Source organism: Prosopis cineraria, unplaced genomic scaffold (genome assembly GCF_029017545.1).
Source record: "Prosopis cineraria cultivar Desert tree isolate PC_DT_omini unplaced genomic scaffold, ASM2901754v1 PC4, whole genome shotgun sequence".
Taxonomy (NCBI): domain Eukaryota; kingdom Viridiplantae; phylum Streptophyta; class Magnoliopsida; order Fabales; family Fabaceae; genus Prosopis; species Prosopis cineraria.
The window spans coordinates 13,336,319-13,351,797 of record NW_026555335.1 but is presented as its reverse complement, the minus strand read 5'-3'; the positions used below and the strand labels follow the sequence as shown (position 1 = coordinate 13,351,797).

The 15,479-nt window shown below is 32.7% G+C and overlaps 1 protein-coding gene and 1 pseudogene across 1 annotated transcript; both read right to left on the bottom strand.

The window, feature by feature from the left end:
- Positions 1-2,004: 2,004 nt before the first annotated feature.
- Positions 2,005-7,378, bottom strand: LOC129308850 (putative GDP-L-fucose synthase 2; annotated as a pseudogene).
- A 54-nt stretch (positions 7,379-7,432) lies between these two features.
- On the bottom strand, positions 7,433-9,519 carry LOC129309251 (S-adenosylmethionine decarboxylase proenzyme-like). Its single transcript, XM_054950737.1, has 3 exons — positions 9,378-9,519; positions 9,105-9,255; positions 7,433-8,865 (listed from the first exon to the last, which is right to left on the bottom strand). Exon 3 carries the CDS (start codon positions 8,815-8,817, stop codon positions 7,645-7,647), a length of 1,173 nt encoding a protein of 390 aa, XP_054806712.1. The 5' UTR covers positions 8,818-8,865; positions 9,105-9,255; positions 9,378-9,519; the 3' UTR covers positions 7,433-7,644.
- Between the last annotated feature and the right edge of the window lie 5,960 nt (positions 9,520-15,479).

Here is a 15,479-nt window from a genome sequence, read left to right as displayed (position 1 = left end):
ATGTGCTTATTCTACTTACCGCAGCAAGTTTTCTAGGAGCACCAAAGTTCGCTTTCTGGGAGGTTCAAGGTGATATCTGTATGCTAGCACAAGTTGCTAGGGAATCACCGAACATTCTGCAAGAGATTCTTTTCACCCCAGTTGTGGGGATATTTTTAAATAGACAGTACTTAGTAGGCACCTACAAATAAATAAGTGAGAAGTGAAATGCATCTTCTGATGTATCATGTGTATGAGACTCCTCTTTTAGTTTTATTATGTATGTAGGCACTGTTTCCTCAAGAAATTCGTATTGGTGGGCTGGGTTATATAGCAATAGCACCCCAGTTCGTTCCTATCAACACTACACCAGCAAGCATTTCAAGAATAGCTTTTTGGTTTTCCAAAATTTTTAAACTTAAGCATGCCAAGGGAATAAGAGTATGAGGGTGAAATCAAATGTAATAAAATAAGAACATAGAAAACTAATACAACTTCAGGCAGACAAGCATACTCTCCAAATTTCAAAGCAGCTAATAAACAAGTGAACTGAACAAAAAGGGAACAGGACAGGACCATGACCATGACCATGAGCCTCCCATTTTTTTTGTGCCCAGGGGAAACATGATAATAGGAAGTGAATTCTGTAACAAAAACAGGCGTGCATAGTTAATAGCCTGAAGCTGAGCCACGAAAAGCATTTTAGCACGAAATAGTATGGTCCCCACCCCAAGTAAACAAGATGGTACTTTTCAGGTCAAAAATAAAAAGAAAAAAAAAATCTAAACACCACCCAAAAGCATTAATGACAGCACTTTACTATCGACCATAAAAATGACAAAACCCAACCTACTTTTCTAAATTTTCTTGATTAAATTTGCAAAGGAATGGACAATAATGGTTCAAGTATGAACTGACTGTACAGTTGGATAATTAAGATGCAGCAGAAATTCAGAGGGCACTCGGTACAACATGCTTTATCAGTATAGAGCACTGTATAGCCTTGACAAGTTGATGGAGAATGCCCTCATACCATATACTGTACTGGTTGCGGGACCAAAAAAATAATAAGAAGAAGAAAGAAAGGAAGAAAAAGAAGTTCTCCTTCATTTGTTTTAGGATACTAACAAAGATTACTCTTCTGTTGGACAAAATGATTCCAATTTCTTCAACTACGTTCTCCATGAAGTCACTGACAGATTTCCCCCTCTGACCCTTCACCGATTAAACCACCTGAGGCAGGACGATTCTCAAGAATTCCTTGGTATGCAACAGAGACACAAAAAAGATTTCCTCTCCATATCACAGTTCAAACTCCAGATATCTATTGACTCCTCCACCCTAATATCTCAGATCTCCAGATTGACTGTTGATCGAGCAGCTTCAGTTTTAAAATCAAAAGTTCCAACTTGAGAAGCATAACTACCGGTAAAACCATTGCAACGCTTGAAATAGCTTAGAGAATTTGCTAGCTGAAAGGAGTCAAAGAAACAATCTAATAGCATATTGTTGGTCTTGACTAGATATCAATTCTGTCACACGGTTGCATATTCTCATCCACAAGGCATCCAACTCAATCAACAGAAGAGGTAATCGCAAGACATCAAGTATACAGAAACTATTAAGTAAGAAGCACTCAAGGGAAGCGTGCTAATTGTGCCATTTTATCATTATGCATTGGTTATGATTATGAGTTTATGACCCATTCTCTATACCCAAGAAATTATAGATTAAAAATGAAAGGAGAATTTCACCCCGAAAAAATAAAAGGATAAAAATTATTAACGACCCAAATTTAGTAAGCGAATCTCAGATATAACAAAGACGCAATCTAAAATTACAGTAAAAGAATACTAAAGAAAGTAGTGGACACCAAATAGATAGAATGAAACTTTTTCTAACTGGAAACTAGGAAAGAATTATAACAGTTTTGTAACTATTATCATGTCAGAATCTAAAGAAGATGGGATGAAGAAAACTGCTGATAGAGATAAACAAGCGGAAACAGATAACTAATGAAGCGTGTGTTTGCAGTCCTAACAGAAAATCTCTTCTACAAAATAACAAGTCTCCGTCCGTAGCATTTAGCACAGGCTCATCTGATCCTTGCGTGACCTCTATAGATAAACAACACGGCTTTACGATAATCATTCCACGTAATGGACACAGGATCAGTGATCACACCTTTCTATAAAAATTAAAAACAGATCTTTATGCTGACGTCAAACTACCTATAAATTTTTACATGCATGGCACACTCTAGACCGGATTTATTATAGCTTGACGTTATCCAAGAACCATTTGTAGGTATCAACAAGTCCGTCCTTGAGCGAAATGGGTGACCAACCCAGCCCTGCAAGTTCGGAAGTATCCATAAGATTCCTTGGATTCCCATCAGGCTTCTTAGTACCCCAAACAATATCCCCCTCGAGTTCCACAACTTCCTTCATCAATTGAGCCAGCTCCTTAATGGACACCTCCTTGCCACTCCCTACGTTCACACGCTCCAATCTATTGTACTTCTCCATCAAGATCACAACCGCATTGGCCAGATCGTCTAGGTGCAAGAACTCCCACAATGGACTTAGGTTCCCCACACCGCATCACCTTTGCACCATTCACCGTTGCCTCATGAAACCTTCCCATCAAAGCGGGTAAAACATGCAAATTTTCAGGATGAAAGTAATCGTTGGGTCCATATAGTTCGTAGGCACCCCGGAAATCGCATCCCAGGTATGCTGAATCCTGTAAGGCTGGCACATTTTGATCCCAGCAATCTTCGCAATGGCATACCATTCGTTCATGGGCTCTAAGGGGCCAGTTAGCAAAGCATTTTCAGGGATGGGTTGTGGTGCGAATTTGGGGAAATGCAAGAAGATCCTAGAAGTAAGAGCTGCTTAGTGTCATTTCGATAGGTGGAATCGATTATGTTAGTCTGGATTTGGAGGTTGATGGATATGAAATCAGCAGGTAGGTGTTGTTGGCGTGGATGCCGCCCACTATGGTCGCTGCCCGCGGAGACAATGACGAATTGAGGCCTCTCGGAAGCAAAGAAGGATTCGACGTCGGATTGGCGAGTGAGGTCGAGCTCGGCATGAGTGCGTAGGAGCATATCAGTGAAGCCGAGTTGGGTGAGTTTCCGGACGATGGCTGAGCCGACTAGGCCCCGGTGACCGGCAATGACTACTTTGCCGATTTGTAGAGAAGGGATGAATCTGATGCCGGCGCTCCTGCATAAATAATGGAGGGAAATCCGATTCAGGATTCGGATACAGGAAATGAAGGGCAAATGACAAGTATTTTGAAAGTTTGGAAGGGAAGATTAAACAGAGAAAGGTAAGGGAAGAGGAGAGAATACCGTTGTCGGGGCTTCCCGCGTGTAGATGGAGAATGGAGGGAAATTTGTCCCTTGGTGTCTGGTTGATGCGGCAGCGCTACCTCGTCAATGGAAAATTTTGAAACTCTTGTGAAGATCAAATGGAAGTTGATCAAGTGAACTGTGGGCTGGGAGCTTCAAAAGAAGTTGGTTATAAGATTCAAAAAGATTTAGAAGCACTGTTTTGAAAATTAAACCAGACCGGACCGGCCGATCGAACCGTTGATCAGTCTAGTTTTAATTTGGTTTTAAAAAAAATTATTTTAAGAGTTGAGTCAGTTTGAGCCGTTTTGAACCGGCAGTCGGATCGAAAATCGGATCCGGTTTTCAAAAACCGAACTGTTCAAAAAAAACTTTTTTATTTTTTATCAAATTTAAAAAAAATGACTAATTTTTTTAATCATTTGATATTATATTATATTATTTGACTTGTTAAGTCATGATAAACTTAAAATATTTAATTTTTTTAAATTAAATAGCAATTTTATATGTATTTCTTATATTTAAATTATTATATACATATGAAATTATTATATACATATTTCTTATACTTAAAATATTTAATTTTTTTTAATTTAATTATTACGTTATTGGTTGGACCATTGATTCAATTGATTGAACCATACAAACTGTAAATCACTGATTTTTTTGATTTAACGTTCAATTCGGTTCCGAAAACATTGTTTAGAAGGAAAAGTGAGGAACGGTCTGGATTTTGGTCTTGAAGGCCCGTATGATGAATGATAATACCCATCTTCACTTAACGGACTGTGATTATTACGTACGCCCTCGTCCTAAGCGCCTTTTTTTTTTTTTCGTTTTCAATTTTTTTTATCCTTTTCAACATACATTCGTGAGTTAATTTTACTACTCCCTCCATTTCAGTTTATAAGAATGTTTTTTTTAATAAAATTATTCACTTCAATAAAATTTATTAAATATATTTTATAATTTTATTTTTTAAAAATATAATAAGAAAGGAAGGGTACAGTTGGAGCAATATAATTAATAAAACTTTATTATTTATTAAAGTGCTTTATATTTTAAAATATCCAGATAACTCTAAAAATATCTTATAAATTAAAATGGATGGAGTATTATGTATAAAGAGGTTTACTAGTTGGCCTTGAAAGAACTTAAAAGTTAAGTAATTTTTTGTTATGAAATTGAGAAAATTAAAATATTTAGTCTTATATACTTAATATAATTTTGTTTAATTACATTAAAACAATTGAATTTTGAAGCATTAAGAATATTAATAAAAAGAATTGTTACATGATAAATAATATAAAAAAATATAGATTTAAATGATAATTTAGCCCCTAAACTATAGATCTAAAAGTATTTGAGACTTCAAATTCATTTTTGATACAATATTTTATTTTAACTTTTAAAAATGATATGATGTCATTTTTGCCATTAATAAAAATTAGCTTTGATTATTAGTCGGTTAGAAAATAATAAGAAATAACCTAAAAAATTATAAAAAAAAATAGATCAAGAAATGTCAGTTGACTAGAAAATTTAAAAAACTTAAAAAATTATTTAAAAAAAGAACCAAGAAAATTCTCTTGGTTCATTTGTATAATTTTTTTTATCATTATTTATAATTTTTAGATCATTTTTTATAATTTTTAAATTTTTTATCATTTTTTCATGAACTAAGGGTTAAAATTAACTTTTATTAAAGTAGGGGTAACATTACATTAAAAATAAAATTTAGGGTTTTAAACATTTTTGGGCCTATAATTTAAAAATTAAATTTCCTTTAACCCAAAATATATGTCTTGATTCGAGTGGAATCAAGAACTACAAGTATATGAGTTTTGAGAGTATGTGTGTGTAGATATAGAAATGGAAATTGAATTGGAAATGGAACTAGAGGCATGGATGTGGATATAAAAATGGAATTGATAAAATAAAACAAATGTTTGTTTGGTATGATGAAATTAAAAAATTCAATTCCACCAAAGTTAGTGGAATTAGCTTCTATAATTAAACATCAATTTTTTAGACACCATGTTTCATTTGTCATTTTTAACCCCTTCCTTTCTCATCTCTTGTTAGAGCTGAGGAAATGGGTTGACTCGACCCTGTAAGGTCGGCCCTTAATGGGCTTGGGCTTAAAAGGGTCAATCTATTTAAGCTTGAGTTTTTTTTATGATTTTAAAATTTAAAGTTCGGCTTTCGACATAGTGGGCTTAGGGTCGGCCTTGTGGGCTTTAAGCCCTTTTAACTATTTTTATTTTTTTTCAATTTTTTTTATCAAATAAAAAATTATTTCATTTCAATATAATATCCAATAAAAAAAACTACCTAAACAACATTTAAATGAATTAAAAATACAAATAAAATGACAACAAGGTACCAAGCAATAAATCAACTAAGCCAACATATAACCAATCTAAATCAAATAAGATTAATGGACTAACATATGAGATTAAGAGATCTAAATGAACTAGGGAATTTAGGGCTTTTTTTTTTTGCCTTTCTTCAACAAATATGGATTCATATGTGATGTGGAGTAAAATTTAGTTTAATTTTTTTCAAGTATAAAAAGAGTTAAAGTTATAAAAAAAAAAGTATACGTGGCCTTAAATAGGATAGTCCATTTAAGCCCAAAATTAAATGAGCCAACCTGTTTAAGTTTGATTTATTATTTTAATATCTAATTTATAAGCACAACTCTATTGTTATACGGGTTTAAACAGACTAGCTTGATGGAATCAGCCCGTTTTTCCTGTTCTATCTCTTGTCAACTTTATGGTAATTTTTCACTCATTTCTAGCTATAATTACCCACCAATCCTCTCATCGCCACCCTTGAGACTACCAAGCAAATCTCCAATCCCAAATCTACCCTTGCCTCTACAATTTAAACTTGATCATTCTCCCAGAGGAAGACGATATCCCTCTCGTACCAAGTTGATTTCTTAATCTAAACTTAATCAGTATTTAAAAAAGAAATTAATAAAAAAATTAATTTAATTAATTATATTTCTGAGTTGTTAATTAATATTTTGAATTATTGGAAAGCTCTAAATTGAGCCAAGATCATAGTTTGATCTAACAACGTCAGAACAAGTGCAAGGGTTTGGGTAAGTTAATTTCATTCACTTCAATTCAGAACAATCTTTCCCCCTCCAAACTTAATCGCAGCATATGACACATAAGCTACGACATGTCAGCCAATTGAGGCTGTGTTATTTTCTTGTCCTGTCTTCTGCTGTAGCTTGGTTTAAGTATTTCTATGCTTCTTCTACTTTAAAATATCTTTTGGTTTGTCAAACTATTAATTATAAAAGTTTTTCTTTGGATCCCACTTGGTCATCTAATAATTTCCAAATCTTTGTTTGAGTTTGAGCTCAGATTGTTTTGGGTCAATTTATCATGGATAAGGATTTCTTAGCTCCAACGATTACGGAACCAGAATCTGTAACCAACGACTTCCAGCTACCTCCAGTGATTTCTTGGGTTCACCTTTGACGGCGATTTCGCAATCTCTTCTGCCTTCTGCTTTGTCGTCTTCGTGATTTCTTCTTCTTCTTCTTCTTCTTCAAGTTTGGTCTTCTCGGTCTAAATAGTCAAAGAATTCAAGATCCCAATGAGAGTTTTTCTTCGTAGTGGCCTCCCTCGAAGCATCATGTTTAGAGTTTTCTCTTCGAACCTTACGTGGGCGTATTTTTTATGGGAGGAAGTGGCCAATGAGGAAGTGAGATCAATGACTGAATTAGAACAATCATTGGGCAGAAAATGAGGCCGGGAAGCAGGCAGCTTTCCCGGAACCCAAAATGATTTTTTTAAAAAGAAAAACCAAAACCCGTTGTCGTCTTTGCTTCCTTCTGTTTCTCACTGTGTCTATTATTTAACATTAATTTACTCCTGACCTTCAAGTGGCGTTGTACTTGCAGTGCAAGTAATATATATAGATAGGCACATTTCGCCTATTTCTTCACACTAATGTTAATGGCACGATTCATTTTTCTCACTTACTTTTATTGTTTACAACCTTGGACGGATCCATTTCGAAAATATAAAGATAGAATTGCCCCTAAAAATGGAGTACGCACACACCATATACACAGAACAGAGGGCCTTATATTAGATTGAATCATGATTAAGCCTTGTTTTATGCCGTACATGACATAATAAGCACTTAACGACTCTTGATCAAAGACGACATTAATACATTATTTAAAAAAAAAACACCAGAAGACAAGGATTTCACTAAATCACCAGAAAACGACACCACCCGATAGTAAAACGAAAAAGAGATCGAGAGATTCGCCGCTAAGCTGAATAGACGCAAGTAGGCACCACTGCCTCCTCCGACAACATTTTCTTGCACGACTTTTTCTTCTTTCTTGCTTTCTTGTGTGCGCGCACTGCGCACTCGCCTCCCTTGGCTCTGTAAATCCGGTACACTACGCACCCTTCACCTGGCACCTCCTGCTTCACCACGTTCCCGCACGCGTACCCCTCCACGTCAGCATCCCGCCTGGCCCACTCCTCCTCCTCGCCTGTCTTGCACGTGACCGCCACGCTCAGCTCCTTTGGTCCGAAGCACTTCACGACCTTATTCACCAGCGGACCCAAACCTATTGACTCGGGGTTCAAACCCATGGCTTCGTAACTGGCGTAACTGTATCCGTCCTCTGGGGTCACGTGTACTGTTGAATACGCTGCACCCTCGATCCCGTTCATCGAGTAACCGCACGGATCAAACTCGTGGTCGCAGATCACGTGACCCGGAATAATGCCCGAAATTCCGGACCTTTTGGTCATTTCACCGACGGAACCATCTCCTCCTTGTTTCTTGAAGAAAACGGACGCCTTTTCGCGGTCCAATCCAGTCATGCACACCTCTAAGATGATCTCCGCCGTCGCAGTCTGATTTCCGAGCAGTGGTGAATTGGCTGTCTCTTTGCAAGCCGAGTAAATGTGCCAATTACGATTCGGAACAGTAGGATCGCCGATGGCATAGGCCTTGGCGTTAAGGTCGCCAAAGTGGTCATTCAGAAAGGCGATTTCCTCGCAGAAGCTGCGGTGAGGGGAAGGCTGGTAGGTTGGGAAGATGAAGCTCCCGCGGGAGAACTTGACAGTGGAGACAGAGAGTGAGAGCGATTCCGCGAGCTTCAGGATAGGCTTGATGGACAAAAGAAGCTTCGTGGTGCCACAAGTTTTGAGAATGATCTTCAGAGGATACACGAACAGGCTCGATTCGGAGAGCACGTACGAGTCGAGTTCGGCGTTGGAAAGCTGGGACACGATGGTGCAGCAGGCTGGCTCGAGAATGGAATCGAGCTGACAGCGAGTCAGGGCTCGAAGGCCTTGTCCCTGAGGGTCCTTGAACATCGGTTGCTCGCAGAATGTAACCTCTAGACGTTTCTCAAAACCCTCAAATCCGATCGGAGATGGAGGAGATGCATCTGGTTCATTTGGAATCGCAGGCAAGACAGCCATAGCGACAGTTTATGGAGACCTGGATTGTGTTGGCTTGTCCTGATTGCTCTGCAAACGGCTTAGTCAGGAAGAATCAAATCCTCCGAATTCCTTGAAGAAAAGAACATGACAAGAAAAAAGAAAACTGAAAGCGGAAGTTCTAGTCTACTGATACAGCGGCATTAATTATCTGGAATTGTATCAGGATGGCTTCCTCAGGCACTGCAAGCATTGAAGATAAAAATGAAACGAGAACTGGAAAGCAGTGATGAAGAAGACCATGGCAGGTATCGGAGAAGTGAACTTACGTTGGAGTAAGCAGCAGAGCGGAACTTCTCAATGCCACCGTTGGGTCGAACGTCTTCGATGCTGTAGCCAAGAGGAGCTTCGTATTGTAAGGAACTACTAATGCTAGACTTCTTTTTCCCTCCTTTGATCTCCATCACAACATTCACGCTTCTGCGAAACAAGAAATGGCTATCTATGTGAACTCCGAAAGAAAACGGAAAACGAACTGAGACGATGGCCATGAATCAGAAGAGAAAACAGAAAAACAAGACAGCACTAGGAACACGCTTCACCTCAATTAATCTGTACACGGCGGCGGAGGAAGAAGGAAGAAACTACTGGGGAGAAGCGAAGTAAAAGTGGTAGACTGAGATTCTGTAGAGACGCAGAAACGAAAGGATTGCTTTTGTGGATGGGGGAGGAGGCTGAAGGGGCCTATTTATAGCGCCAGGAGCGCAATGAAGCGCTGGTTTTACAGGGTAAATGTACTGCAGCTCAAACATCTTTTTGAATTAACCTTGAACTTTCATTTTATTCTAAAATAATTTATTCCGATGATTTAAATTAATCTTTAAGTCTTTTTTTAATATCATATTTATTAATATAAGTTTACCAAAAAAAAATAATACTAAATTTTGAATTATCTAAAAATCTAAATGATCAATTTTTAAAATTACAAAAAATTTTAATATTAAAAAGGGCAATCCAATTCTATTTAAAAAACATCAGAAAATTTATAAAAACTATTTGAAAAATTAATTTTTAATTGGGCTGTCTAAATTAAATATGTACTAATTAGAATAGTGATGAATTTTTATTTTGATAAATATAAAATAAAATAATTTTTTTAAAATTTAAATGATCTAGATCTTATGAATAATGATAAATATCATGATGCTCATCCTCTTATCAACATGAAAGACAATCAAGATTTAGTATTAATTTTTTTATAATTTTTACATTAATAAATACAATGTTAAAAAATACCTTCACAATTAATTTAAGGAACAACAAAGAACATTTTAGAATAAAATGAAAAATCAAGATTGGCCTAGGAGCTAGTGATGAGCAGACTCCATAATTTTAAAAAAATTAGGTAATAATTGGAAATAGATTTAAATAGCATTTAAATTGATAGATTTAGATTTAAAATTTTAGATTTAAAATCTATATATTTAAAAATAGTAGTTTAAAAATTTTAAACAAATAAAAGCGATAAATTGAAATTTAAATGAAATCCAAATTTAAAAATTTTTATATATCCAAATGAAAAATTTAGTCTAAATACAAATTCTCATTAACCCAAATACACCATTAGCTAATTAAATCACTAGGAATGTCTTTCTAGATTTTATAAAATTAAAATCTCCTATTTTTTAAAAAATAAAAGTAAAAGTTTTGTTCTGAATTAAGATGAAGAAAAATCAAACGGGAATTCCAATTTCAAATGAAAAATTGATTTATTTTTTCTCCTTGGAGCGAAATTATGCGTTTCCATAGATAAAAATATAGAAATACAGAGGATCGGACTATTCAAGAACTATAAATGTCAAATGGTATGATTTTTTGGGTGAAAAAATAGTATGATTTTGTTTGTATTTATAATTTATAATCATTGTATACTGTAAATTAATATTATTAAATACTTTGTAATTGTAATTATAATCAATTCAGGATGGCTTTGTTGGCTGGATATTTTCGGTTTTCCAAGCAAGTGTTTATGAGGGTTTAATTCTTAACTCATAAATGTAAAGCATATCTAATCAAAAATGATGTATCATTTGCCTTCCACATGAGTACAAATTAGCGCAGGTTTATCTATTGCACAAAATATGAAGAATGAGCCATATTACATGATTTTTTTTTTGGGCGAAATACATTACATGAAATTTTATGTATATAAGATATGGAAATATCTATGATATAAATTGATGTCATTTGTAATTTGTAATACTTACCCTAATCATAACATATGGATTAAGGTGAGAAGGTTTTTTTTTTTTCACCTTCAAGTTCAAATTAGTTAACAATCTTAAGTTTTTTTTAAATATAATATTTTTTAATATTGTATTTATCAAAAAAATTTAATCTAGAATATACTTGAATAGTTAATTTATAAAAGTTATAAAAAAATTTTATATTAAATTTGACTATCTAAATTAAATTTATATTATCCAGATCAATGGTAAACATATTTTTATAAATTTTTATTTTAATAAATAAAAAATAAAAAATAACAAACTTTAAATTTAGACCACGTAAATTAAATTTGAATGATCCAGTGCTCATGAGGAGTGATGAGCATCCAAGATGAATTAAAGAATTGGAAATTGGATAGGGCATGAGATTGAGAGTGTAAATAAGCGTTAAAATCATAATTTGGATTCAAAAAATCCAACACTCAAATCAAACAAAAATTAAGTAAAAACACAATTATCCTCGTCTTTTTCCAATCTTGTAGTCCTCGACCTCATCTAAAAATCAAAGTGAAATCGGAGGAGACAAAGCTATTGAAAACCACTGAACCATACAGATAAAGAAAACGATGAAGACATGCATGTGAATGATGAAGACGTGTGAAAACGGAATCGATCTCACCATATTTGGAATAAGGAAACAACAAAGCACTAGTTGCTCAACCTTCACCATCTCCAACTTCCCCAACACTTGATTCCATCGTCACCAGATTTGGAACAAGAAAAGGGAATCGACCTCACCCACATAAGATTTTGATTTTGCCAACATTTGATTCTGCTTCTTCTTCAACTTTGCTAGTACGGTCGAAGGTCCATTGTCATGGTAGGTCTTAACCATCATCTTGCTTGTTTCTTATTTGCTATTGCTTCTGTCGAAGTTGTTGCCGGCATCGGAGGAAGGAGATGAAAATAATGATAGAGGGAGAGATGAGTGGCAATAGAGGGAGAAGAGCTATGGGCGGAGGGTAATTTGGTCTGAAAATATTCAATCCAAGACTGATTTCCTAATAACTGAAAAAAGTGGTATTGAGTAATTTTATGTAGATGGGATTGGAATTAATCTTTGAGAGAATGACAAAGAGGTCTCCTTCAACTTAAATCCTAAGTCTTAAATAAATTTGCAAGTTTAGCTTTAATTTTATGATTTTATTACTATAAATTGTAAACTTGTATTCTAAATTTTAACAAAGAAAATAAATTTATTTATTCTTCAACCATGTTAAAATTTAAAAAATAAGTTACAAATTCATCACAATAAAATTATAAAATTAAAAAAAAATTTGAAAATTTTTGAAGTTTGTGAGTTGAAATTTAAGTTGAATTAATTCATTCTTTTGAGATTTGTCTGTTATTCTTTCTTAATTTTTTCATTCCTTCATACCAAACATGAAAATTTGGTATTACCCAATCCTAATCATAGTCCCCAATCCCAGTTTCAACCCTTCAATACTTCGTACCAAATAAGACCTAATAGTACTTCTTTGCGGTTGATTATAAAGATATTTGTAATGTTGTTTACATGAAGAAAATTTGTAAATTTATTTTATTTATTTTAAAATATGTAAGTCTTTATATTCTTATTACTTAAATGAAAATAATGAGAGTCATTTTATTATTTTAAAAAAATCCATTTGAAAATAAAGGGATAAGATTAAAATATTATTTAATCTTTTCGCGATGCTTTATAATTAAAATTACTTTTATTTTTATATAATAACTTATAGATCGAACTCTAGTATTAATAAGAACCGCGCCTAAGCAAGTGAAAGCAAAAAAAAAAAAAAAAAAGACACAAACAAACAGTTACAAAACATTGTTACTTCATATTGCCTCACATATTTAAAATATCGAAACATTATTTTATAATTTAAAAAAATTAATTTTTAATACGCATTAAATTTTCTGAAATATTGTAATATTAATCTTTTTACTCTTAATCTTGAAAATAATTTTTAGATATAATAAAAAGATAAAAATTATATTTTCTTAGTTATAAGACATAGGAATGTAATCTTTTGACGTATATATAAACTCTAAGCAGAGATTAGACAGTAAATAATTGGGTATAAATCAGATAAAAGTACAATTAGAGATTATGTTTTATTTGGTATAACTAAAAAGGACTATATAAGTATATTAGTTTAAATATCTTTATTTATTTTTTTTTTGTAAATATAGATGCACATATCAAATATGTACCGTATCCCATATTTTTTTTAAAAAAATAAAAATATCAATATATCGTATCTAATTTATGTATCGTATCTGACATCATATAAATGGTAGAATAAAGGTGAAGAGACAAGGAAGGTATAAAGGTATAGATAAATGAACGGAGGTGGAGGTGTATAGATCGAACTCCAAGTGAGTGGGAACTTCAGAAATTAATTCGATCCTTAATCGGTGAGCCAAGCATCTTGTACTCCGGTCTCCACCTTTTTTTTCTTGGTTTTCTTTTTAAATAACATACTCCTTTCATTTAAAAATATAATATTTTTAATTAAATTTTACTCTTAATAAAATAATTATTTATTTTTAAAATAATAATATCTTTTCATATAGATCCCTGTGTAATATGGTATGTCATCCTAAAATAAATATAAAGTGATTATTTATTATAAATATTTTTAAAAAATGTAATAATTATACCTTATAATACTAAAAATATATTATATTTTTGAATATTTAACACATAAAAAATTTTTATATATTTGTAAATGGAGAGAGTAAATACTACCCCTCCCAGAATATAAGTTCAAGTACTAATACAAAATTTTAGATACTTCTTTCCTATAAAATTTTAAGATATTTTAATTAATTTTTATTTTTAAAAATATTTAATATTACTTAACATTGCATACTTTTTTCATGTCTATTCTTATTTAATAAGGTAACTTAATCCCAAATAAATATAAAATTTCATTAACTTTAAATATTTATTAAAGACATTTTTATAAATCTCATTATTTAGTTTTAAAAAATATCAAGTGTTTTATATTTTAAATACGGTATCTCTTAAAAAAAAAACGCTTGATAATTTTAAACGGAAGATTCAAAGATACCCGTTCTAGGTATTATTAATATCATTTTATAGTACTAACAAAGGTTGATCCTATTAAAATAAACTATAACCACTTAATTATAAGATATTGGGTTTGGATTTGTATGAATGTAAAAAACATCTTTTGGAGGGTTCAACAATACTTAAATTTAACTTATTCAGGTAGTTATATAAAAAATTACTAGTTTTTAGGAAGTTGAAATTTAAAATACTATGATATTAAATAAAGAGTAAAAATAAAAAATAATTTTAATGTAATACATAGACTTTAATAATTCACTTCGTTATCTTGTATGGTTTTAAATATTAACATTTGTATATCGAGAAATGGATGGATTAACCATTAGAGATAAAGTTTTAAACACTTTAATATTATTTGCCCAAAAAACAAAACACTTTAATGTTTTGGATTCTTGTTAATGATTCCCCTGCGATTACCGCCGTCCATATTGCTCTCTTCTTGACATGCGCCTCCCCCCTCTCGATTCTTTATTTCTTTTCTGTTTCCTTTTGAAAAACATTACATGTGAAAAGAAATGTTGGTGGAATCATCATAAAGCAACATAGAGCTATGAACTAGTGAGATGAAAATTCTTCTCCCAAAGAATTAATTTAATAGCATTCTTTTTTTTTTAAAATGTATATACAACAATTAGGTTTTGCCAACATAGAAAATATCTCTCTTGAGGTAGTGAAAGCATTAGATAGACTTCTCCAACTAAATTTTTACATACATTAGAATTTAAGTTCGGACTTTCAACCACTTGTTTGAATGATGAGAGTTCTAACTATTCATAATAACTTTAGTTGGTTATAAATTAAAAGTTTTGTTAGAACATAAGTTGCATATGTTAATCTAAACCATAAATTAAGCAATTAAACCTCACATATTATTCTCAGGGATTCACAACTAAAATTATTGTATTTACTCTACTTTTCTATGTTAACATTTACAATTTATATTTTAGTAAAATTTTTGTGATCCCATCATAATTAAATTATCATAATTAAATTATGTATAGTTTTGATAGCTATCTATCATTTTTCTAAAAAGAAAACCACATACAATTGTATATATGTGTGACTTTATTATATTTGCACTATAATTGTGTATAAACAACTTGATAGGCTTAGAATCGGATGGGGAAGGAAAGCCCCTTGTTCGTGCAATGTAATATAAATTAATTTAGATCAAGAATCTTTGTATATCATCAATAGAACCAATCAGGGGGAAAATGATTGGCAAGAACGTGTTTTTTTAATGGGCAGCCCGTGGCCCTATTGAATTGGAGTTAGAGATCACTACTACAAAATCACGTATATAGGATGCCTCATATATGATGGTTTTATAGAAACCG